This window comes from Amyelois transitella, chromosome 16 (genome assembly GCF_032362555.1).
Source record: "Amyelois transitella isolate CPQ chromosome 16, ilAmyTran1.1, whole genome shotgun sequence".
Lineage (NCBI taxonomy): Eukaryota > Metazoa > Arthropoda > Insecta > Lepidoptera > Pyralidae > Amyelois > Amyelois transitella.
Window position 1 is genome coordinate 8501829 of NC_083519.1, and position 27033 is coordinate 8528861.

The following is a 27033-nucleotide window of genomic DNA, read 5'->3' on the forward strand; positions in this document are numbered from 1 at the left end:
TTAGAACGGTTAGTTAAGTGGGCAAACATAAGACCTTTTTGATTAAAAACACAGACAATGAAATCTCTTTGTCTGGCTGCAATTATACCAACAAAAATTTTCGTCTTTTAAGAGGAAGTACTAGATAAATAAATGAATGGTGAAACTGAGTCGATTTTTTTGTAGATGTTCTTTTTTAAATTACTGGGATGCAATGAGAGGACTTAATGCTGTAATAAAGACAAATTATAATATCAACATAGGAATTTTATTATAGGTTCTTTATTTTAATGAACCACAAAATCAAATTTATCTAATTAAGCTTAGAAGGTGCAGAAGACGAAAAGAAGTAAAAAAAAACTAATCATCTAGAACAGCTGAATAATGTTATATGAAAATATGTTTCCAAAGCCAGGAATTCTGTTTGGCTATCAGACGTAATAACCTACTGCACCATGGAAATCATCATGATGAAACCATCGAGTACAACAGCGATAAATGTTAATTTAAATAATTAAAATCCTCATTTGAAAAACAATACGCCTAAATATTTTCAGAAAATCTCTCTCATCTCTGCGTGTTCCCGGTTGCACCCTCCATAGAATCGTTTCAAGTTACCTCCTACCTCCAAATAATGCTAGAAACTATTTATTCTTAACTTTCATTACAAATATCGTGCAGAAACGTGCACATTCAGGCATCTGTATGTTAAACCATTGTCTAGTATGTAGTTCTCTTGCAAAGGTTGCTAAGGTCAGATTGGAATCGCTTCGTGTAAACCCTGACTCACCCAATCCGGGATCATAGTCAAAAGGCACCCAGGGCTCGTCTCCAGAGAGGGAAAGATGAAACCGAAACTAAAGAAAACATTTCTATATTATTTTCTTTCTAATAAATTGACACCGGATGATTTATCTGTTTGCTATTTTCTTTTTGACTTGTAGAGAATGCTATTAGTAATAAGTCCACCTTTTGTACCTTTAAGGCTCAATAATGTTATTCAATAAAGGAAAAAGGAGTGACTTTTGGGTTAATATAATACATAAAAGTACACTTATCATAATCTTCATTCGAAAACAGAATGCGCTTAAAAATCCCTGGGCATTTCCTCTTAACTTTCATTGCCGGTTCCGGCCCCAGTATACCCGGGCCGGCTTCGCTCGGAAAAGGGACGTACGTCCGGTTGAAAATAAAATGTTCAGACCACAGGATTCTGGTTAAATCTGAGTTGTTAATGAAACAACCGTACTGTAATTACTGGTGAATCTGTTTTGGGTTAAAAATTAATGTTATAATGGCTTTATTGATTTCGATGTCATTATTTATTTTGGATTAGTGAGAAAACCAGTTAATAGAGTGTCAGTAGTCGAGGAAGCAAAAGAGAGTGACCGTACCAAGGTAAGGGTTCGAAACCGTGTTCATAACTTGAACTCCTTTTAACAAAAAGAGGATATAACAGTTACATAAAGTTATATTTATAAGTATCATCAGTTATATTTATAAGAAATCCGTATCTCAAGACTGCTAACTCGGTCTACCCCGCAAGGGATATAGACGTGATCATATGAATGAATAAATCTATCAAAATATATAAAAGAGGACTGACATATTATCGAAGAGCCCAAACAGGGTTTTGAGATTTGAAAGTGTGCAATCGTTCGAATAGAAGGATTCCGTAAAATTGCCAGGTGAATAAAAAATAACGTGGTTTATTGTGCCGTGTGGTTCCCGAGACTTTAATAGAATAGGACCACTCCATCTCTTACCAGTGGATGTCGTAAAAGGCGAATAAGGGAATGCCAATAAACTTGGGACGCTTCTTGTAGGCGATGGGCTAGCAACCTGTCTTTATTTGAATCTCAAATCCATCACTAAGCCATAGCTGAACGTGGCCTTTTGGCTTTTTTTGACTGTTTGCTCTATCTATCCCGCGAGGGATACAGACGTGATTATATAAGTGTGTATGTGTGTAATATATCACGACAACCTTAAGCGTATTTCATATTGCCTCATCTATTGGCATCAAAGCATAATAAATGAAAGAAATCATTAGCTCCTTGATTACTGACAGCGAAAAGATTAGTCAAAATTTTTACGTTAGCCTGTCTGGATTAGAGCCAGACCAAATGATTGTTAGTAGTTGCCTTATCTCATAATAGACTTCTATGACTTATTCTATTCTACGATAATTTTACAAAGCCATTAAAGGAATAAAAGCACTTTCAATGATTTTTCAAAAAGTTGGGTTAGGTTCCTTGCTTGTTATCGCCTGATTTACTAACTTCCAGATCGTGGTCATAATTGTACCTATCGTCTTTTCCATTGAAGAAAAGTTGGGTACTGATGAATTCAGAATTGATTATTTACTCCTGATATTAAGGTTCCAGAATCAAACACAATTGTCTGCGCGAACATACATACATAAATCACGCCTCTTTCCCGGAGGGGTAGGCAGAGATCACATCTTTCCACTTGCCACAATCCCTGCACACTTCTTTCGCTTCATCCACATTTATAACTCTCTGCATGCAAGCTCGTCGGTTTACGGTACTCTTGACCTGACCTTTGGCTAGAACGTCTCCGATTTGATCAAGGTCTTCAACGAGAACTATTGTCAAAAATTCGAATGTTGGTAACACTACCAAATTTAAAATTGCCTATTCCTCCGGCATTCTTCTGTAGCTTGGCCCAATGCCTACAGCATAACAATGCATAAAAATCAAGCTGTACCTGACTAGGGTATCCAAAAATTTTGGAAATTTTCCGGACAAATTTAAAAATACATGTTGCCAGAGATTTTGTATTGTGGTTAATTGTCATCCTCATGATGTTTGAGAATTGAGAATACTTGGCTTGGAAAGGTCAAAACCTTTGACCTTCACCTTTGGCCAAAATCCAAAAGTTTGATAAAATCAGTTAACAACACTCAGTAACTCCTATTGAACCTCCGTAACATACGGAAATCCCAGAACGAATCATGAGCATCACATTCAATGCATTATCATTTAATTAATAAAAACTAAACACCTTATTAAATCCAGCCAAGTTTTATCCACACTACATACTCGTATTCTAAGAAGAAAGGTGGATCTAATTTAAGAATACAAACATATCGTTATCCAAAATCCTTTTGCTCTACTTTGACTTTTATAAAAACGAACCGCCTCCAATCGACCTTTTCTTATGCGTAACAAACACTTTTCTGGAAATGCGAGATAATCGCAGACAAACATACATACATACCAACATACAGGTCAAACTGACAACCACCATTTTCTAAGACGATTTAAAACCGCGCGTTTTCCCCGACACTGGCTACCGCCTCTAAGATCATCTACCCGCCGACTCGCACGTTATTTTCTGGTAATTTTTAACATGTTTTGAATGCCAATTGTGAAAAGGAAACAAACATCGCAAATCCGCCTTTAGCCTACAAAAGAGCCGATATATGGTTACCATACAACTAGCACAAACCGCATCGTGAATTTTAATACCACAGAGCATTTTCACATTATCCGATACGACACAGTCACATTAGCTTGTTTTACTCTTTTTGGATAAAAAATCAGTGGAGATTCTAAAAAGGATTTTCAGACCATGTTGCTTTGTTGGTTTCAAATGTACGCTTTTAGTTTCGACTGTATATATTTCTATAGATTTTTTATTATTGTGATATTAGGGCGTTACAAAAATTTAATTTTTAGGAGCTTGCAATTTTGTTTATAGTTCTTATCTGTATTGTGTACCGAGCTTTTTCATATTTAATGCCCTCTTAATATAAAGTACTTAGTGTTTGTTCATCTTTATTATATATTTGACGTATAATACCATAGGTGACCCAAATATCTTGGATTGGGTGATTACAGGAAGCGGCTCCCAACCCGCAACCTTTGGTTGGAAAACAGTGACACGTAATTATATTTTTTTCGAATAACATTATTATTTAATATATTTTTAAATATTATTATAATACAACTGGCAACTTGTTCACCAAAAGTATAACCTACCATCGACTTGGGCGAATTAAATAAAATAAATAAATAAATATATATACGGGACAAATTACACGGATTGAGTTAGCCTCGAAGTTCGAAACTTGTGTGACGAGATACCAACTTAACGATACTATATTTTATAATAAATAGCTATACTGATAAACATCCAAGACTGAGGCCAATTAGAAAAAGTGCATTTCTCATCATGCCCTGGCCTGGATTCGACCCCGGGACCTCCGGTGTCACAGACAAGCGCATTACCGCTAATACGCCACAGAGGCCGTCAAAAATAATTAAAAACCTATATAAATTTAATTATTTACACGTGTAGTTTGGGTATCAAAATATAATTACTAAAAGGAACATTTCCACACAGTTAAACTTGTTTATAGCGTAAATTATTACGCTAATGCAAACAAAGTTACAGCACTGAACTAAACTATTAAAGTTATGATCATGTTGTACTAGAACAGGAACCGAGGTTAGAGAACTATGTTGTTTCCTGAATTATTCTGCGGTTGATTGCATCGTAATAAAATCTAGTTGATAAATAAATCTATAACACTTAGCCCGCGCGAATTTGGCACCACCTAAAAAAGAATACAGGTTTTTTGCAAATTCTAAAGGAAATTGATACCGGAATGAAAAGTACTCTTTCTCTAGATTTGTAATTGCATTTTTTTTAATGCGATCTTTCAAGTTTCAAGTTTTTAAGTTAGACTGACATCCACAAATTGATGATGGTTTTTTCTTTTTTATAATTAAGTATATACTCTGTGCTTTTTTTCACCGTAGACAAAATAATATAAATCTATGAAAACAAGTTTGAAAAGTCTAAATACACAACAAAAGAAATGTTTCGAAAAACGAATCAATACTTTTGTTTATTCAATCACAAAATTAAAACGTCTACCTACAAAGAAATCCCGTCGACGCGACGCAAGCTCCGAGAAATCTCGAATTTTCTTTACACGTATCCGAACGTGCTTCACAAAGGTATTTTGGGATGTATAGTACATTCAGCAGCAAATGAAATCACTTTTTAGTATTGAGGTTGAGATATAATAATCTATGTAGGTTTTTAAACTGTATTGTAGAAAACAAAGGTGTATAAGACTTTGTACTGTTAAAAGTGTACGTACATACATTTTAGTTTTTTATTTCTTGGTATGTTGTAACGTAGAACTTAACAGCGAAGAGATGAATGGAGAACACTCCACTTACCTGCACCTAATAGAGTAAGTTTTTAAATTTAAGAAAAATCATTATATTTTTGTATAATTGTTCAACTGCAGTTGACTGTACTATAAATAAACTTTGGACTTCCAAATTTCTTTGGAGAAAAAGTTATAAATGACGTAATAATGCCGAGCCGAGAAGTTTCAATAGGTACGTCTTCCCGCCGATTTAAATAAGTACTGGTATTTTAAGAGCGATGGGACGATGTGACTTGAATGAGAAATATTTCTACAAGGGTGGAATTCAGTAAATTATTACTCCCTTTGATATAAATGTATGGATATGATGTTTAAGTATATTTCTTAGAAACAACAAAATTCTGGTAGGTAAGAAAAATATAGGGTATGTCAATATTTCAATGTTTCTTCTCTCTTTGAGAAGAGAAATAAAATGTTTTAACTGTGCTTTCTTTTTTTAGACAATGGACAAACAAATTGTTACTTTTTATGAATTTCAAATAGAAAAACGTCTCCGAATCTTATGACAATTGGCCCTGCATACGCTCTCTGTGAGGAATATAATATTGTAAGATACTTACTTTATGTTTCCCGAGGTTTGTGACAGCACAGCCCAAAACGGCTTCCCTTCCGAGGAAGAATGTGTGGTTTCCAATCGGCCTCTCGAACTCGGGCTCTTCCGAAAACTTCTTCGTCGTCATCTGGGAATCTGGAACAAGAATAACTCATAATTTTGTCTGTCTGTTCATAATAACTTGGTCAGATCGTCATCCGTCTGATTTTCGTAGCTCCGTTATAGAGTTTAATAGATCTTTTATAGAATTACCACTTGATGTCTTTCCACTGACACATTCATTCAGAGCAAGCGTCTATGCGAGTTTCTGGACCTGTCAACCCCGGGAGATCAAGACTGATTGTATGAGTGATTTTATGTATGTACATATGTCACTCAGCTTTGTTAGGCAGAAGGCTTAGGCAGAAGCCCGGATTCTGCCGCAAGGTAACTATGAGGCCTGGCAAAGAAACCTGACTTAGCAATCCAATCACGCATTTCATTTGCCTAACAAGTGCAGTATTCGTTATGTCTTTCATCTTAGTACTTCTAAGCCCTGAATTTTTTATTTAAACCCGATTTTCCAGTTATAAATGACTCTGGCTTGACATTTGCATCTTCGCGTTTAAATTCAACAGATTCCCAAAATCTCCACCAGCAAAGGACTGAGAATCCTCAATCCTGGTTTCAAGCCTCCCAATTTATGTAAATTATGTTTAACTTTCCTTGCTGTCATAACAGATCCAGCTACCCGAAACCACTTACATACAAAGTTATATTGTAGTTATGCAAATGTACCGTAACGTAGCAAGTAACCCAATTTCGAGATAAATCGTACTGAAATAACGTAATTAGAATTTTGTATGTGCTTTGAGGTTAGAAATGTACTATTTCTACATCACACTGGCATCCAACCATCTCTTTCTGGAGAGAATGATCCAGAAGAAGTAAGGTAGAGACGTAGAAAAAAGGCGGACGGAGTGTGGCTTTGTAAAAAAAGAAGCATCGACGACGTTGGCGACGTTGTACGCATGTGTGAGTGACCGAAAAGAATTGGCCACGTTCATCTATTTGACTTAATGATAGAATTGAGATTCAAATAGTGACAGGTTGCTAGCCCATCGCCTGAAAAAAAATCCCATGTTTGCAAGCCTATCCCTTAGTCGCCTTTTACGGCAACCATGGGAAAGAGATGGAGTGGTCCTATTATTTTTTGTATTGGTGCCGGGAACTACACGGCACTGACACGACACGTTATATATGTACAATTGTACATACGTGTAATTAAAAAATCTAATTGCTTGGATGTGTAAGTTTGATGTTACTGATAATGTTTATCAGTATTAGTTTATAAGTTACGTTTAAAATTTCCAAGATTAGTTTAAGTTGCCTTCCCTTCCACCCTCACACACTCCCACCTTCTTACCTGCCACTATGTCTATTCTATCGAGTATACTTGCTTCTATCTACTCCATGAGTAGTGCAGACGTGATGTACCTATATACCATTTCTAGATCTCTCCAAAAGAGACATGACATTTAAAACGTTTTTTTTTGGAAGAGCCTTAAATAACTGTATAATGTGTGAGTTCAAATGGTTTTGAATATAGCCGTAAAGTATTGATTAGCTCTTAATATAACTAAAATCACTGCCACAGATTTGGAGGTATTTCAAAAGGTTATTAACCTTCATTTGATAGTGAGATATCAAACAATCTTACACTTTAGCTGCTTTGAGATTAAGTTCAAAGTTGTTAAATCAAAACTGATAACTTGGCGGCTATTCGCTTTGTTATCGGTCCCAAGTTAAAGTTGAAAGTTATGTAAGGCGTACTAGTCAGGTAGCAACTATCAAATAATACTGACATAGTTAAAGTCATAGTTTAATAATCCGGTCAACCCAACTTATTGATTACACTTTAACTGATAAAATTTATATCAGGACATCACGGTGAAAGGTTACACGGTCAGTACCCTAATCGACACGCTTGCATGAAGAGATTGACAAATGTGGATGAAGCAAAAGAATCATGTAACGATCGTGTCGAGTAGAAAAATATAGTCTCTGCTTACCCTTTAATGATAAATTTTATGCAATTTGTCGAATTTCTTTTATGAATCAAAACTTAATACAAGCAATTTACCCCGCGGGGCAAACAGAGAGAAACAGTCATCAGAAGACTGAAAGGCCACTCTCAGCCGCCCGGCTTAATAATAGAATTGAGATTGAAATAGTGACAGGTTGCTAGCCCATCGCCTTTAAGAGAAATCATAAGTATATAAGCCTATCCTTTACTCGCCTTTTACAACATCCATGGAAAAGAGATATAGTGGTCCCATTCTTTTTTCTATTGGTGCCAGGAACCACACAGCATAATTTTAATGTTTAATAAAATCTATTCAGACCTATGTTAAAATGTACAACTCTTGACTTCCCGATGCACATGTGTAGGTAGATTATCATTAAAATAAAACGAGCTTACATTGTAAATGAACGTGAACGTAGCAGCCTGTTCAAATTAAATTATATTAATATTATATGCACAGTATAATCAGAAAGGTTCAGCATAAGGATAGAATTAGTTTGCTGCAAAGTATCACGGAAATACACGTTTTAATCCAACAACCATGTTGATTCTAGTTTCCTTTGTGGAGAATTCTTGCATATGAAAATTGTGTAATTTAATTAAACAACCGGTTAATGGTAAATTTCAGAAAACCGCTGCTTGGATGGTTGGAAGAAATAATACATACTTTAGTGCAACCTGTTAAAATATACATATATTTGTTATTACTTGATTATAAAATTCATTTTAATAATGTATATGCAGAAATAAAAATCATTTGTAATCATTGTAGTTAAAAAAAATGTTTTTTTTTACCATACACGTTTTACATTTTCAATAAATTTCGTAAAGGCTCAAGCAAGCTGTCATACAATATTCTTCAGCTACCCAGTTCGCTAGATATGAAATGGTGATTAAATTGTACGTTTTTGATCGATGCAATGTACGTACATATGTTTGTCCGCGATTATCTCGCGTTATGCTGAACCAATTTTGATGCTGTTTTCAGGAAAGTGATTTTTACACTTAGCAATTTAACCGCTCTCAAAAAAGGAGCATAGCGATTGTAGGCAGTTCGTTGTCTTTTTACAAAAGTTATTTCAAAGTTCCGTGTATCTCCAGCTGTAACCCTACATTTGGGAGCCCGAAACTAAAACAAAAGAAAACCATTAACAACAATTTCCTTACTCAAATAAAACAAGAATGCCAATAATCCGTGGCTCAAAACGGCGTAACCCTAAAACTGCTATAAAACTTACATAAAAAGCCGAACTAAAATCGTGAAAATACTAAAAAAAAATCACACGGCCGCCGCACCAGTTGCCACCTGTCACCGAATGCTAATATGGCCGAAATGGCTGAAATGGTAACAAAGAACGAATATCGTACGTTTCCAGTTAATGTGCCGTGAAAACCTTTTCAATCGCCTTCAAAAAAAAAGGAGGTTCTCGGTTTGACCTGTATGTGTTATAATATGTTTGATCGCGATAATCTCGCGCGTCGTTACCGATTTTGATGCGATTTTCAGAAAAAAATGTTTGTTACACTTAGGAGCATTTAGAAATTATAGAAGAATAAAAGTTATTCTACGTTTCAAAATAATGTTTTGTTGGCTTTTAGTTTGTGTATGTCAATAGCATTCGGTGCTAGATAAATGAGAAATTGCAGTTGCGATACTGACAGCTAAAATCACTTAATGACTCGTAAATCTTATATTTGAATATTAAGCACTTATTTGTTTGTATTAAATTCTTTTTTATTTTTACACATACACCTAGGCTACATACATATAATTACGTTTTTATCCCTTACGGGGTAGAGAGAGCCAACAGTCTCGAAATGGCTGAAACACCACGTTCAGCTTTAAAACATAATAATTGACTTAAAATATGATGATATTCAAAGAAATAATAATATATCAACTTATTTATGTGATTTTTTGTATAATACTTTGCTGAATCCTATTTTACTTCTCTTCGAGTCGGCAAAGACAAACATTATTCGCTACAGAACCAAAAACAAAACCGTGCCAAAAATCAATTTGCGTAACTAAGTCGCGGTTAACTTTGGCTGGCAGAGTTTTTGCATAACATAGCAGCCTGAGCCGAATTCATTTCCTGGTTACCGGGAAATTCCCCCTGCTAATGTCAGACGTGGCCGCAGATTAATGAAAACAGGAGATATATCAAGTTTCATATTGAATTTGTGCAAATTGGTGCACACGTACATACAAATAATCTCATCTATATCCCTTGTCGGGGTGGACAGAACCGATAGTCTTGAAAAGATTGATAGCTCACGTTCAGCTCAATCTCAAGTTAATAAGCCTGTCCCTTAGTCGCCATTTGTGACATCTATGGGAAAGAGATGGAGTGGTTATATTATTTTTTCTTTTGATGCCGTGTCTGGCAAAAACAAAAATCTATATAGCTGGGTTCCACGTATGGGAAAATATGATTTTTCTATTTTTTCACCTAAAATAATTTAACTCAATTCTCAATTCTGTCATTAAGCCAAATAGCTGAATGTGATCATTAAGTCTTTTCAAGCCTGTTGACTCTGTCTACCCCGCAAGGGATATAGACGTGACCATATGTATGTATTTATGTACTGTCAAGTATTCTTAAGTATGTATGTAATAATTTAACCACATTTATTTCGGCGGGCACGATAAATTCGGCCCCGCTCGCGTTGGTCCAGTCGTCAGCGTGTAAGCCCATCATATTTCGGTAGTCTTATACCTATGAATACTTTTAGCCGAAAGACTTTCGAGACTGTTAGCTCTGGCTACCCCATAAAAACAAAGACGTTTGATTTTTGGCGCGCGCACTAAATAACTACATATTTCTATTGTAACGACATGAAAAGTTATAATTGGTTCCATTTCAATATCTCCTTGTATCTATAATCTCATGCACTGGGAGGGAATAGACCGCACGAGTAAACGGTGCCTTATAAATGGAACTCAAATGTGAGGGTTAAGCTTTTCCCATATCGATGGTATGAGCGTGTAGCTAAATCAGTACTGCTGGTTGAAAGCATTAGGTTTTTTGTATACACACTGTAACGTCTTTATTCCTTACGAGGTAGATAGAGCCAACAGTTGTGAAAAATCTGAAAGGCCACGTTTAGTTGTATGGCTTTATGATGGAATTGAGATTCAAATAGTGTGTCAGGTTGCTATGAATAAATGTGTCGTGTGGTTCCTGACATTTAGAATACGACCACGCAATATCTTTAACAAGGATGTTGTAAAATGTGACTAAGGGAAAGGCTTATAAACTTGGGAGTCTTGTACGCTAGAAACCTATTATTACTATTTGAATTTCCATTCCATCAGTAAGCCATTATTGAACGTGGCCGATTTTTATGGATTCATTTGAATTGGCTCCTCCTGCGTTAACGAGAGAATTCAGATTCGAATAGTGACATTACGAACAAGAATGTAAAGTTTATAAGCCTTGCATTTGATTGGATTTTGGAATCTACCCGGGAAGAGATCTAATCATTTTGCTTGACCAGCATGAAAGCTTGCATTAGGTCAGTGTGGTCCTTGTAATTATTCCTTAGCCGCCTTTTACGACACGTTTGTTTGTTTGCAATATCTTTATTGCATAGAAATTTACACAGTAACAAGATAAAAACTAATAATAAACACATAATGATATATCACTCTTTAATCTCTTACAGGGCAACAGAGCCAGCAGTTTCTAAAATACACATTCCGTACCTACAGATTAAAATTATTAATGTGAAAGTGAGTTCCCTTGTTTGTTTGTCTGTCACGTTCAGATAATATTATTATTTTTTGTATGAAACCAGTTGTAAGACTTGACATAAGTTACTTATTAACGAATGACATGATTCCATAAGTCCAAGATGTTAAGGTGGGCGAGTATTTTTTTGACTTTTTGATATAAAAGGAAATTAAAAAGTTTCATGAATAATTCTTGCTGAATAAAGAATTTTGTAAAGACAAAAATATTTTGTTAAGTTAATTAACTTTATAGAATCTCTTATTCGTCCTATTCTTCTTTTTATTGGTGCCGGGAACCACTCCATCTCTTTCCCATGGATGTCGTAAAAGGCGACTAAGGGATAGGCTTACAAACTTGGGATTCTTTTTTAGGCGACAGGCTAGCAACCTGTCACTATTTGAATCTCAATTCTATCATTAAGCCAAATAGCTGAACGTGGCCTTTCAGTCTTTTCAAGACTGTTGGCTCTGTCTACCCCGTATGGGATATAGACGTGATGATATGTATGTATGTAATCTCTTATTCGTTTATTTTGTTAGAGAAGCTGTCATCTATATTAAACTCTTTCTTTTCTGAGTCACTCACTGACAGACAACGCATTAAAACCCTGAAACTCGAAATGGTCCAATTTTGTTATACAAAGAGATAATTTCCTGAAGTTCCCTTGGGAACAGAAGTTTAAAGCATTTCTCGTTTTACACGGCGAAATCTGGTTACATTATATGTAGTTTTGCAGGGAAAGTGGGAAGAGCTCACAGTTTTCCACGAAAAATGCATACTTCTCTCGCTTCATCCAGATTCATAAAAGTTTGTCTGTTTTGGGGTACGCTTAGCCTGAACTTATTACTCTTCTTCTCATATATCACAAATCTCTTAAGACCTTTTTTTTCAAGTATGAAGTTATAATTATACTAAGCAGTATATATTACTTTGTAAAGGGTAGTTAATATAAATAAATTATCACTTCGGTTACTGGATAATAAAAGATAACGCAGCGTCTAAAAATTAATTGTATGTGGTATGAAAAATTCAGGTGAAAAGTGTTTCCCAAAAAAAAAGGAAAGATTTAATACTTTATTGAGAATCGTATTGCGAAACGCCTTTTTTGGGGAAATAAAAGTAATAAATTCAGAACTTTTCGAATTATAGCTTTATAGAATTCCCAGAGCAATAACAAAGAAAAACTTGGGATAAAATTTAGTTTCCCAACTTTTGCCTACACACAAAGAACAAGTAATAATAACCTGAAAACGTAAAAAAAAGACTTCTCCTTCAGTGTAGATTGTTGAAGTCAAACAAGTGTATGGTTAGTGAACTTGGGATTTTTCTTTGAGGCAATGGGCTAGCAATCTGTCACTATTTGAATCTCAACCCCATCATTGAGCCATATTTCTGAACTATTCTTTTAGTCTATTCGAGACTGTTGGCTCCGTTTACACCGTGGGAGATGAATTCTGATTATATACTGAGGTACCTATTTTAATTTTAATTATGTTCTTGAATGACCTGTACTCACCTTTTAAGGCCATGGTTGGTAATAGTGCCAAAGCTTGTAGCATCGACCAAAAACATGTCCTGGCGATCTTCATTCCGCCTTCATCAACTATTCACTATGGACCCGAAACAGTACATTTTCATTCACATTTTGTCTAATACACTCGGCTATTGGCACTGTTTCATTAAATTTTTGTTCGTTTCATAACACATTTGTAAGTATTTTGTTTTATTTATTTTTTATTCACACTTATCAGAATGTGTCTTTTTTAAATTTAAATATATGATTATTTTAAAATTCTACACCAATAGTCTTGCTCATTTCAAGAATGATTTCTTAGTTATTTAACGTTTTTGTTAAAATAACAGATATATATTTTCGAATTAATAATCATGCATTTGATTCACTTATTAGCCGTTTATCAAAGTAATTATGTTCTAAAATCCTTAAAGTTTGTAAACTACATGTTTTTAAACATGTCTAGAAACGAAAATTCACCGAAGTATTGAAATCCCTTAGTTTTTCATAATGAGAAAACATCGCAACAAGTCGAATTCCGTGCCGACGCTCTGGCGTAGCAAACGCGACTGCTACGATACGCGTTTCGTAGTCGACTGATTCGTCGTAACACACAGCTACGCCGTAGTCTGCGCGGGTTAAAAGCGTTTGCCTTTTTGTTACTGATATGAAGTTCAAATACGCGAGGTGGTTTATTTTTTCGTAATTATCAATTTAAATTTGTGATGTATTAATCCTTGTCGCTATCAGGAAATTGTGATGGCAACTAAAATGCTATTTGAATTGTTTCTGCTTAATGCAGTCGTTGTACTTTAGTGTATTGTCGTTTATATAAATAGCCATGTCTTTGCTGTCTGGTATAATACGTTTAAATAAAACTATAGGTTCTATTCAAGATATTGCAATAGTTTATTCTAGACCTATCACAGTTGATAGTTCTTTTTTCACAGATTTACTGCTCCATATTTTTGTCAAGGCAAGTAGTTTTTTATTCTTATTAAATAAGCTGCATGTCAAAAGAAGTAGTCATTGGTTAATTAATTAATTTAGACTGCTTATTTATTCGCTTATATTGACTATAAGAAAAATATTTTTTAGTTCAAGTTTTATGACCCAGCGTAAGTAATTTCATATCACTGAACTCTGCACAGTGCGAATGTGTTTTGTTTCTACATCTGTACAATTTTTGAATACAAAGACTTTGGAGTTTTCTTTTTTAAAACATACTTTTTGAGGAGATTGGAGGCTTTTATAGTTGGCGAGTGTTATGCCCGATTTCTGCCCTTGATTTTGTATTGTTGCCATATAAATTGTGAGGAACTACTAATTTAGGAATTTGTCAATTATAATAATGTGATTAACACGTGTGGTTCTCGGCACCAGAATAAAAAAAAGAATAGAAGGACCACTCACTGAAAGGACACTTAAAGGCGACTAAGGGATAGGCTTACAAACTTGGGATTCTTCTGTAAGGCGATTGGCTAGCAACCTGTCACTATTTGAATATCAATTCTATCATTAAGCCAAATAGCTGAACGTGGCCTATCAGTCTTTTGAAGACTGTTGGCTCTGTCTACCCCACAAGGGAAATAGACGTGACCATATGTATGTATGTATCACCTGTAGCTAGTTTCCATTCTGGTCTTATTGGAAAGGAAAATATAGTGTATCTTGCTAATCAGATTTTAAAAATCAATTATAGGAAAGGCTTATAATGATATCCTATTCCTTTTTTTCTATTGGTGCCGGGAACCCCACGGCCATAAATTACAATACAGGTGATAAATAATAATATATCTACCTACAAAAGATGAGAACGTCATGAAATCCTATTTTTTTTTCCAACTTAGCAAACAGTACATTGAAAACACACTATCGCAAACAAACATGCTTTTGCAAACACACTTTCAGATTAATAATACGCTTTGGAAATGTTCCGAGTGATGTATGGACGGGGGGGAAAATATTTGATCTGGTAAAAACGGCACTATTATCAATATGGTCGCTTGTGTTAGCGATTACTCGAATTACTACATATATAATACTCGAACTACTACTACTATGTACTACTTTTTGTATTGGTGCCGTGTGATTCCCGGCACCACAATACAAAAAAGAATAGGACCACTCCATTTCTTTCCTATGGATGTCGTAAAAGGCGACTAAGGGGTAGGCTTACAAAATTAGGATTCTTTTTTTAGGCGATGGGCTAGCAACCTGTCACTATTTGAATCTCAATTCTATCATTAATCCAAATAGCTGAACGCGGCCATTCAGTCTTTTCAAGACTGTTTGCTATGTCTACCCCGCAAGGGATATAGACGTGACCATATGTATGTACTCGTACTAGCTGTTCCGGCAAACGTTGTTCTGCCATATAAATATTTTTTAAGTAATTTCTAGTTAAAAAAAAATGTTACAGATGGACAACCCTTATCACTGAGGGGTATGAAAAATAAATGTTGGCCGATTCTCAGACCTACTCAATATGCTTACAAAATTTCATGAGAAACGGTCAAGCCGTTTCGAAGGAGTACGGGGACGAACATTGTGACACGAGAATTGTATATTTTAAAATAAAGATTTATTTTTATTTTATCCGTGTGGTTTCAGGCACTTAAGAATAGGACCGCTACATATGTTTCTGATGGATGTTGTAAAGGGCGACTAAGGGAACATACATAACAACCTGTCACTTTATAAAAATCTCAATTATATCAGTAAACCAAACAGCTGAACGTGGCCTATCTGTATTTTCAAGACTGTTGGCTCTGTCTATCTGGGATATAGACGTGATTATACGTTTGTATGTATGAATATATATCAATTGACACAATGATATCAATTATGATTTGACTGATTTTAATCTTTTGCGTTGCGTTTTGATATTTATTAAATGTACACTACATGCGCGTTTAGCACCTGAATTATTTATAGATAGCATCATAATTTGCTCTCTTTGTCCTACAAAACGCAGAATATTAAAACATCTTACCAACAAATCAATACAAAGCATGAAACTTAGATTGGAAGCCACAGTGTAAACCACCCCCATTAGGCAGCCTTATATCGTACCTGTTAAGGCAATTTTGTGTGTATTAAGTTGGCAACACTGAAAACTTTGGTCATTAGGACAAGGCCAGTAAGAGCGGAGACCGTTACGTACGAACATTGTGCAGGATACTGGCAGGTGGGACCAGGGAATAAGGTTCAAATCATGAACGTCAGCGATTTAAATAATATTACATACATACTATGTATACTATACTATAAGTAACTTGTTACGCATATTGAATTTTCAAGTTGATAAATATAATTTCCACACATCTTTTAAATTCATTCATCATTTAGATTTTGAGAAATCAAAGAAAGTTTTTTTTATAAGTTTATATAGTTTCATCGACTTGACAAAGCGCCAAATAATTTTGTAATTCCAAAAAAAATCAATTCAAAATTTGAAAATCCAAATTTAAATTTTTATTCATTATGTATAGCATACTATCATATCATTGGTTGACGTCAAATAAATTACTTAAAACTAAGTTTACTGCCGCTTTCAAGGCGTCGTCAGTGCAGAAGAAGCGGTAACGGTACACTGCACTGCAGCATTTCATTCAACAACGTCAAATTCACAAATATCCAAACTTAGAATAGAATGTGAACAAGAGAATACATTGTTCAGATTAATTTATTTATATGAGATTTTATTTTTTGTGGTTCCCGGCACCAATACAAAAAGAATAGGATCACTCCATCTCTTTCCCGTGGATGTCGTAAAAGGCGACTATGGGATAGGCTTCCAAACTTGGGATTCTTTTAAGGCGATGGGCTAGCAACCTGTCACTAATCTCAATTCTATCATTAAGCCAAATAGGTGAACGTGGCCATTCAGTCTTTTCAATACTGTTGGCTCTGTCTACCCCGCAAGGGATATAGACGTGACCATATGTAGGTATGTATGAGATTTTAATAATAAATAAAAAAAAAAATATATTTTTTTTTTATGGATTTACCATAAATTCACGAAGTCGCTAGATCTTTATAACTTAGGCCAAACAAGAAATACCTAGGCCCGCTAACTGCCGAACTTCCCGCTATTATGTCAAAACAAGTTCCATCGGAGCCTCTGGTTAACGTATACTTTTTCTCCCTAACCGTGCTACGGTAATAAAACCCTATTTCTACTTAACACGTCATTACTAAAGTTATTACTAGCGGTTTTTGTAACTTCTTCTTTTCTACATTAGGTAGATATTTGATTTACAGTTGTCAATGCCCACAAATTCAATTTTCATATTCATATTAAAGTTAGTTGTGCCGTGTGGTTACCGGCACCACCAGAAAAAAAGAACAGGACCACTCCATCTCTTTCCCATCGATATCGTTAAAGGCGACTAAGGGAAAGGCTCATAAACTTGGGATTCTGTTTTTTAGGCGACAGGCAGCAACCTCAATTCTATCATTAAACCAAACAGCTGAACGTGGTCTATCAGTATTTTTAAGACTGTTGGCTCTGCCTACCCCGCAAGGGATATAGACGTGATTATATATCAGAATAGTACAATACTGCACTCATAATTTTAAATGATATCAATATTTATATGTGTGCTATCATAAACTGATTTATCATTAAAATTGGTAAATATTATAATGTAATATTATCTGATATCCATTTACAAAAAACAACCATTATTGACCAGTTTATTAATATTTTATTGTATTACTAAAATTACCCGCAGCATTGGTCACGCAAATTTTGCGCCACGTACATGCGCGAATTTAGCGCTACCTACAAATGCTACATAAACTTAAGTTTTTACCGGGACGCAAAGTACCCTATATCCTGTTCCAGACAAAATTATACACGCAAAAGATTAGTTCAGTAGATAACGCGTGAAGGGATAACAAACAAATTAACTTAATTTAGGATTTATAATATGTGATTTTAATAATTTCTGTTTGTTTGTCTGTCACTCAAAACTGTTCGTCCGATTTTAATGCGGTCTCCTCAGATATGTTAGTCTTGGTCCAGCTGGTATACAAAGATTAACTGGAAGAGATTGCATTAGCGATAAGTCCGCCTTTGTACCATCTCTATCTGTTTCATGCTGTTTTGTATGTTTTACTTTTATGGTGCAATAAAAAGTTTTATCTATCTATCTATCTACACATAAATACATACATATAATCAAGTCTATATCCCTTGCGGGCTAGACAGAGCCAACAGTCTCGAAAAGACTGACAGGCCACGTTCAGCTTTTTGGCTCGATGATAGAATTGAGATTCAAATAGTGACAGGTTGCTAGCCCATCGCCTAAAAAAAGAATCCCAAGTTTATAAGCCTATCCTTTAGTCGCCTTTTACGACATCCATGGGAACGAGATGGAGTGGTCCTATTTTTTTTTATATTGGTGCCGGGAACCACACGGCACTATCTATCTATACAAAAATTTCCCCCATCCCTCTAAGAACCCCTTCAGACCTCTTCAGGGTGTTAGCTATTTCAGCGAACTTTTTAGGCGAACAAAACGCGGGCTATATAGAATAACATAAGTAGAAACTATATCAATCCACTTTCCTTGATCCCGTTTTCAGCTATTTAGTGAATACATCCCGCGGGAATTTAAATTAACGAGATAATAGACATACTTAAGTAAATATATGTTTTTAAATATTTTTTATACACACAACGAGAATTCATTCGTTTCATAACATTATTTATTTATGCATCAATATGAGTGAAATACGCACCTTCAAAAACGTAGCGTAACACATCCATCCTCAGATTTGGAGCAACTCCCATAGGAAATATAAATACGGTATTGAAATATCGTATAATGTGTATCGAAATCCCCTTTCTGGGTAATGTATAGACGGCCAGTTCAGACTGAGCTTTTCGACACATGCGGGCATGTGAACGTGGAGGGGTCTAAATAAAGTGGGTAAGTAGTAAACGTTCGATAGGGCTGAAGCTACTTATGACTATGAATATTTATTACATATTAGCTGAACGACGTTGGAGTTGCGCCACCGGTGTTAAGGCGAATGTCTTTAGTGAATTGACGAGATGATTATATTTGTGATTTTATTACATACATTTTTTTATAAGGGTCAGGTCAATAGTACCCGAAACCGCCGAGCTTGCATGTAGAGAGTTATGAATGTGGATGAAGCGAAGGAAGTATGCAGAGATCGTGACAAGTGGAAAGAGGTAGTCTCTGCCTACCCCTCCGGGAAAGAGGCGTGATTTTATGTATGTATGTATGTATATTTGTTTTGGTTTGTCGTAAAAGGCGTCTCAGGAAATCCTACTAATATTATAAATGCAAAAGTTTGTATGTCAGGATGTCTGTATGGATGTTTGTTACTCTTTCACGCAAAAACTACTGAACCGATTACAATGAAATTTGGTATGTGGGTAGCTGAAGACCCAGAATAACTCATAGGCTCAGAATTTTATCTCAGCGTTCCCGTGGGATTGATAGGTTTTCCATGCGGACGAAGTCGCGGGCGGCCTCTAGTGGCTCACAAACTTGAGATGCTTCTTGCAATAGAGTGCTAGCAACCTGTAATTATTTGAATCTCAATACCATTATTAAGCTAAACGTGGGCTTTCAATATTTTCGAAGCTCTTTGATCTGTCTACCTCGCAAGGTATATAGACGTGATTGTTAGTATGTGGTAGCAAATGGAAACAGGCTTGATGATATGTATGAAAGATAAAAACTTGTAAGTACTTCTAACAGATATTTAAATATTGAATAAATGATAATTATGGTTTGAGTAAATTTTTTAGGTAGATACAGCAAAACCAGAATATAATGGACACATAAATGTTATACGTATTATCGATTGATAACACAAAATTGTTATCGATTATTTGTGTAACCAACAGTAGCACGACAATTAAAAAGACAATTAGTTTATCGTATTTTTTATTAGGTTTCTAGATACATAAGTCGATTACAAAATCGATATACAGGTCTACAAAAACACCTTTAGTTATCCTCCTGCAAGGTTGCGTAGGTCAAACGGGACTTGCTCTGGGTGAAAACCTGACTTGGGTAAGTCATGATCACAGTCGGAGTCCCCTTCTAATCTCACCTCCTTTGATAATGCCGTGTGGTTCCCGGCACCAATAAAAAAGAGAATAAGACCATTCCATCTCGTTCCCATGGATGTCGGTAAAGACGTCTAAGGGATAGGCTTATAAACTTGGGATTCTTCTTTTAGGCGATAAGCTAGCAACCTATCACTATTTGATTCTCAATTCTATCATCAAGCCGAACAGCTAAACGTGGCCTATCAGTCTTTTCAAGACTGTTGGCTCTGCCTATCTCGCAAGGGATATAGACGTGACTATATGTATGTATGTTTGTTTGTATGTATGTTTGTATGTATGTTTGTATGTATGTTTGTATGTATGTTTGTATGTATGTTTATATGTATGTTTGTATGTATGTCTAGGTGGCACGCGCATCGACGTTTCTATCGCGCGATAAACTATCGCTGTCTCGTTTCACGTCATAATAAAAAGCGAAACAGCAATAGTTTGTCGCGAGACGAAAACGCAGTCGCACTCGCCATGCTAGCCCAGTTGGAGATTTGATGAGTTAAATAATTTTTACACAAAACTACTATATTTTGACCCCCGCAACCCAAAGGTAAAACTATAACAAGATACAATAAATCATACAGTGTTTCCCCTTAAATGCAAATTATAAATGTTTATATAAAGAGTTCAATTTATATTCTAATTCTATGGCTTCAGCTGAGGGGACCAAGTGTCGGTGGTGACGGCGCTTTGAAACAAACCGCTTAACCACAGGTTAAATAGATTAACCTACACACACTGTGTTCAGAACGTATCTTATCTTTTGTATAAGGAAAACCTTTGTTTAAAATATTGAATAATTTGTTCATTTTTATCAAACCAAATTTTATCGTACATCGGATAAATGTAGTTTTGGGACTATTGCTTTTGTCTACCCCGTAAGACATGACATGCGTGTGACATGATTTTATGGCAATGTAAGATTTGTTAAAGACAAATTTTAACGTTAATTAACATTTAGAAAATTAATAATATAAAAAAAAACTAATTATTAAAATCACATTTTTGGTGGCTATAGGTACCTTTCTCTCTTCAAGTAGAGAGCTGTTAAAATTTTGGTCCCAATGATTTATTTGTCTTATTCACATGACTAAGACTTTTTAAATTCTGAGTAAATGTAATAAATATGCAAGAAAGCGTTCTACATTAAAAAAATTATCATTATATTAAAAAGTTAAATCATACACTTTAATGCTTATCTAAGTAATAATAATGATGAAATACTCAATTTTCCATTCAGAACAAAAAATCAATGAAAAAATGACTTGTTTATTAAATTTGTATATTACCAAATTTGTATTTAATTACCTATTTCATTTTCAAATAAACTAGATAAAATAATAATCATGTAACATCCGTTTCACAATTTTATAGTTTTAAAATTTAAAATATATTCTTAATTATTTGTTCTGTTTGTTTCAATATTGATAAGGTTTATATAAAGTTATGACAATATCTTTCATTCACCATAAACTTTTATATTTTCGTCAAAAACTTTTTAAGTACAATAAATTTAGTGATTAAATACAAAATTATATTATGTTAAATAACACATAACCTTGTCATCTACATACACGTTATCACACTTTATTGTATATTCACGCATTGGCACCCAACGCTTCGAACAACTTACTATCTCTTAATAAAAAACGTGACTGCTGTACAGTATCTTCTACTTTTTCATTATTACGTCTTACTTTTAGCGAATCTATTTCCGATTCACTATTTATTACTGAATTTTCACTTACAACTGCCGTTTGAGGACGAATATCATCTTTAATTTGAGTTTTTTCTAGATCATCTTGGGTTAAAGAAGCTTTTTCCTTAGGAACAACACGATTTTCATCTGTTCCTGCAGTAGTACTTTCAGTAGTTTCAGTTTCAGTAACCGTTTCAGTGTTAACTGTTACAGTTGTTGGTATTTCAGTTGTAGTTTCTACTTCAACTGAACCACTACTTGTTTCAGTTGTTTCGTCAGTAGCAGGATTAGTAGGTATAGTTTGATCAGTAACTGTAGGAGGATTGACCGAAGTTGATGACAGAAGTTCTTCAACCTCCGCCTTGTATCTGTTCCTTTGACCTGCCAACGCCAGCGTAGACACGAAAAGACTGAACGATAACAGTCCAAGGAAAACTATCATTTTATTATTCAACATCCACCCAAGCGTCAATTCCGTATAGTATCTACACCTCATCTTGATTTATTGAATAAAAATCTTAATCACAAACTTTCACGTCTGTAGTATTACGATTCTATATAACTATTGAAAAATCATTGGGTATGTAGCTATCGACCGATTTATCAACTGATACAAACTTATCAGTTAAGCCGTTTGCTATTTATGTTCTTATTGTGAGAGCATTTAAGTTCAGATTGTTATATCAATGATAAAAGAGAATTGATACACTTATTATTAGAAAGATAAAGATGTCGATAACACAGTTGGAATGTTTAGTGCTAGGATTGCGGATTACATTTGTTTCGTATTTATATAGATGTGTATAAAAATATTTGAAAGCGAATTAAAAGAATACGGGTTCTTTTTTTTACAAATTCCACGGAACCTTTTGATTTAACCGGGGTTCCTACGGGTTTTTGTAAAATTCCACGAGACCTTTAGATTTAAACGGGATGATAAGTTCCTTTTTCAGACTCTTATATATGCATAATTTTAAGAAGATTCGGCTAGCTAGGGTCGCGAAACAGCGATAGTTTATCGCGCGATAAAAACGGCGTCGCGAGTGTCATGCTAGCATCGCACTGCATAACATGTGTGATATTTCAATAAACTGATGGTTTAATGAAAAACCATAACAGTTTTTTAGGTGATTGATTTATGAATGAAAGTTAAAAGCAATAGTTTTGAGTGTACCTATTGCTGCTATTTGTATTCTTTTTAATTATGTTAAAGAAGGTAATTGACATATCAATACACGGTCCAAATAGCTGGATGAAAATTTGACTATATTTCGATTCATAAATTCAGTTCTTGAAAAAAAATCAGATACTCGATATTACTATTTAATTCTGAACTCAGATCAATTTACTGAAATTAATTATTTATCTTCCATTCAGACGACCTAAAAAGTGTTCTAAAATGCACTAGAGACACTTAAGACATTTTATTTCAATTTGTCATTCTTCTTTCACAAAATGAAAGAATACATGAAACTTGATTACTCTACTGAAATAGTAATTTGTTCTCTCACGTTTAAGGTTAATGACATCATCAGAACAATAAATTGGACGAATTTATATGGAACCCTACGATCCTCCACCCTGTCTTCAAATGAAGTAATTTCTAAGAATAATCTTACGTAGAGCTATGAAAGGTAGGAACCGTACGCCAATATATATTTTTGTTATATTTTGCTACATATCTCTAAAAACTAACGCATCCTTAACGCATACTTAACGCAATTGGGATAAGTCCGCCATTGTATAGAATCTTCTAAATGACTGTTTTTTATTTTGTTATATTACTTTTTATAAAGAGTTTACAAACAAACAAACTACAACTAATAAACGCTTAAAAAATTATGCTGTTAGTTACGCTAGCTTTTTCTCTTTTCGCATTAACTTTAAAAACGAGCAAGGAAATTGCCTTTAAACTGGCGATTTGCAACTTATCATTCGCTTTAATTCTCAACTTCGTCATTTATTTTTATAGCTAAATGTTTATCCCATAAAGTATAAATAAAAGATTCCGATAAAATTGACTGTGATAAACGGAAACGCATTTTGGTGATAAATAAACACTTAAATGACGATGTATTAAAATAATAAATTTAATAAATAATCAAACGCGTGCCTTACTTTATAATATATATATATATATATATATATATATATATATATATATATATATATATATATATATATATATATATATATATATATATATTATATTAATAAGACTTGAAATAAATACAATTTAATTACAATGTACTCAACTAGTTTTTGTACATCGATTGCTTTTATACACAACACACAACGACACAAAAAATAGCGAATAAGTTATACTTATATATGAGATTACCACTTACATCTGTTAAATTTTTTTCAGTTGTTTAGTTTATCATGTGAAAAAAAGTAAAACGGTTAAATTAATTAGTATGGATAATTTCATATAACAGGGTCATTCTATACGTTTATGAACTCTATGACATTTCCTTATCTAACAACTCTCATTGCGGGTGGAGCGACAGACAATATTTGTTGCGGATCTAACCCTTCGACATTTCATTCTCAGTGAATTTAGTCGTTTATTTCTTCAAAGTTTATCTAAAAAAGTGTCGTGTGGTTCCCGGCACCAATAGAAAAAAGAATAGGACCATTCCATCTCTTTCCCCGTGGATGTCGTAAAAGGCGACTAAGGGATAGGCTTATAAACTTGGGATACTTCTTCTAAGCGACAGGCTAGCAACCTGTCATTATTTTATTCAATTCTATCGTTAAGCTAAACAGCTAAACGTGGCCGATCAGTCTTTTTAAGACTATTGGCTCTGTGTACCCCGCAAGGGATGTGGACGTGATTATATGTATGTATGTTTATCTAAAAAAAAAACAGATTCGTAACGGAATCCGTTTAAAATTATGTCATTTTGACAGTTAATTATAAATGAATACCCATAAATCTAATACTAAATTCGGTCAAACGTGTACGCGGACCCGGGGGAAATCATCAAACGTAAAGGTGTTACAAACCTACCTGATTTGATTGATCGAAAACAAAATATATGTATTTTTTTGATGATTGCTCCTGCTTTGATCGCAATAAACCTTTTAATGCCGATTGCATTATAGCTGGAGACACACGGCTCAAATGATTGAGTGATCCTTAAGTTTTTTAACACACACATACATACACACAATCACGTCTATATCCCTTGCGGGGTAGACAGAGCCAACAGTCTTGAAAAGACAGATAGGCCACGCTCAGCTATTCGGCTTTAAGATAGAATTGAGATTTAAATAGTGACAGGCTGCTAGCCCATCGCCTAAAAGAAGAATCCCAAGTTTATATGCCTATCCCTTAGTTTTCTTTAATCATTTTATCTGTAAATCAACCTAATTGTTGACTTACTAAATGAATATAGACAAATTATTAACATTTTCAGAATAATTCTAATATTCTTATATTCTCAATCTCATACATACATACAAATGTCTTAATAACATAATGATGGAATCAACCTCTGTTTACCCTAAGTACATTTAATATTCTTTTAAGTCTCCTTTTTTTGGTGTGTCTCTTTGTAAATTGGCATTTTTACTTATCCCATATCCCTTGCGGATAAGACAGAGCCAACAGTCTCGAAAAGATTGCTAGGCCATGTGTAGCTGTTTGCCTTAATGATAGAATTCAGATTCAAATGGTGACAGGTTGCCAGCCTATCGTCTAAAAGAAGAATCCGTAGTTCATAGGCATATCCCTTTGTCGCCTTTTACGACATCCATGGGAAGGAGATGGAGCGGTGCCATTATTTTTTCTATTGGTTGGAACCGCACGACAAATCATACCAGTCATCTGAATCTGCTGATTTCCACGCGACATTTTCCTTCACTGCAGGAGTACCAGTTAGCGATCAAACTAATGTTCATAACTAAGAAAAGAGTTATTTTGTAAAATTCAAACATGGCACATATTTAGTTTGCACCAAATAGCTGAGCGTGGCCTATCAGTCTTTTCAAGACTGTTGGCTCTGTCTACCCCACAAGAAATATAGACGTGACCATATGTATGTATGTGTGTATGTGCCTCATGCTTGTTCAATCGGACACCATGATCGTTCGACCGCCGACCGCTCTCATTTACAGTGTGTCCGTGACACACTGTAAATGAGTAAACAAATATAAAATCTGTCCTGCAATTAAATTTAAACTCGTTACGATTTAACGCATCATGGAGTCAGTAAATTTTATTCGTATTTCCAAACTCAAATGGCCAGTCTATAGCGGGTGTCTGACATTATGAAGTCATAAAATTGTCAAGTGCCGTGTGGTTCCCGGCACCAATACAAAAAAGAATAGGACCACTCCCTCTCTTTCCCACGGATGTCGTAAAAGGCGACTAAAGGATAGGCTTACAAACTTGGGATTCTTTTTAAAGCGATGGGCTAACAACCTGTCACTATTTGAATCTCAATTCAATCATTATGGTTTCTATCTTTTCCATGGATATCGTAAAAGGCGACTTAGGGAAAGGCTTATAAACTTGGAATTCTTCATGTTAGCGACGGGCTAGTAACCTGTCACTATGAAACTGAAACTATGGTTTAAATAGACTGACGTGTCTTATTTTGTCTATTATCTACACATGCACACTATCGCCGCCATTTTGGTTTTATCGGAATAATATTGATAATAAGATAAACAGTATTTTGGTTAGCACTCTGAGTCATGTGAAGAAAATATAAATAATTTCGCAATATTATGTTTGTTGAATGACTCGTGCAATCTATGTTAATATTAATGGAAATTAACATACGAATATAACATTATGAATACGTGGTACATACATACATACATAAATACCATGATGCCGGTTTCCTATTGGGGTAGGCAGAGACTATAGATTTCCACTTGCTACGATCCTTACAGACCTATCCCGCTACACTCATTACTCTTTTCATGCACATTCGACAATTACGGGTACTTATAACATCTCCCTTTTTCAAGACATTCGAAATTTGGTCCTTGAAAGTTCGAAGAGACCGGCCCTGTCCCGCTTTTACAGTAAGCCCTGCCTCATGAATTCCTTTCTAACGAAAGGAATTCATGTCGCATCGTCTGTCTTCATCCATTCTCTCGACATGTCTAAACCATCTCAACATACTCTTTTCAATTTTGGTCACCA

General features: G+C 34.8%; 2 protein-coding genes across 5 annotated transcripts in view; both read right to left on the reverse strand.

The window, feature by feature from the left end:
* LOC106129556 (limbic system-associated membrane protein) overlaps positions 1 to 27033 on the reverse strand; it is a 157159-nt gene that overhangs the window by 23535 nt on the left and 106591 nt on the right. Inside the window, exons 1-2 of one of the 3 annotated variants that reach the window (XM_060948445.1) lie at positions 18811 to 19830; positions 5752 to 5879 (exon numbers count right to left, since the gene is read on the reverse strand). In XM_060948445.1, the coding sequence (XP_060804428.1) occupies positions 5752 to 5879; positions 18811 to 18964 (282 nt within the window). In that variant the 5' untranslated portion in view covers positions 18965 to 19830. Of the gene's footprint in view, positions 1 to 5751; positions 5880 to 13062; positions 13641 to 18810; positions 19831 to 27033 lie in introns of those variants that run through there. The other 2 variants (XM_060948446.1, XM_060948447.1) reach the window with 2 other exon arrangements.
* LOC106129607 (uncharacterized) lies at positions 19978 to 22450 on the reverse strand. 2 transcript variants are annotated; one of them, XM_060948448.1, is made up of 2 exons: positions 22011 to 22450; positions 19978 to 21974 (listed from the first exon to the last, which is right to left on the reverse strand). In XM_060948448.1, exons 1-2 carry the CDS (start codon positions 22366 to 22368, stop codon positions 21772 to 21774), a joined length of 561 nt encoding a protein of 186 aa, XP_060804431.1. In that variant the 5' UTR covers positions 22369 to 22450; the 3' UTR covers positions 19978 to 21771. The 2 variants fall into 2 exon arrangements, with proteins under 2 accessions (XP_060804431.1, XP_013183662.2); XM_013328208.2 differs by having other exon boundaries at positions 19978 to 22449.

Coding starts and splice junctions, on each gene's coding strand:
- LOC106129607 (XM_013328208.2), bottom strand. CDS start 22,368: ATGAGGTGTAGATACTATACGGAATTGACGCTTGGGTGGATGTTGAAT.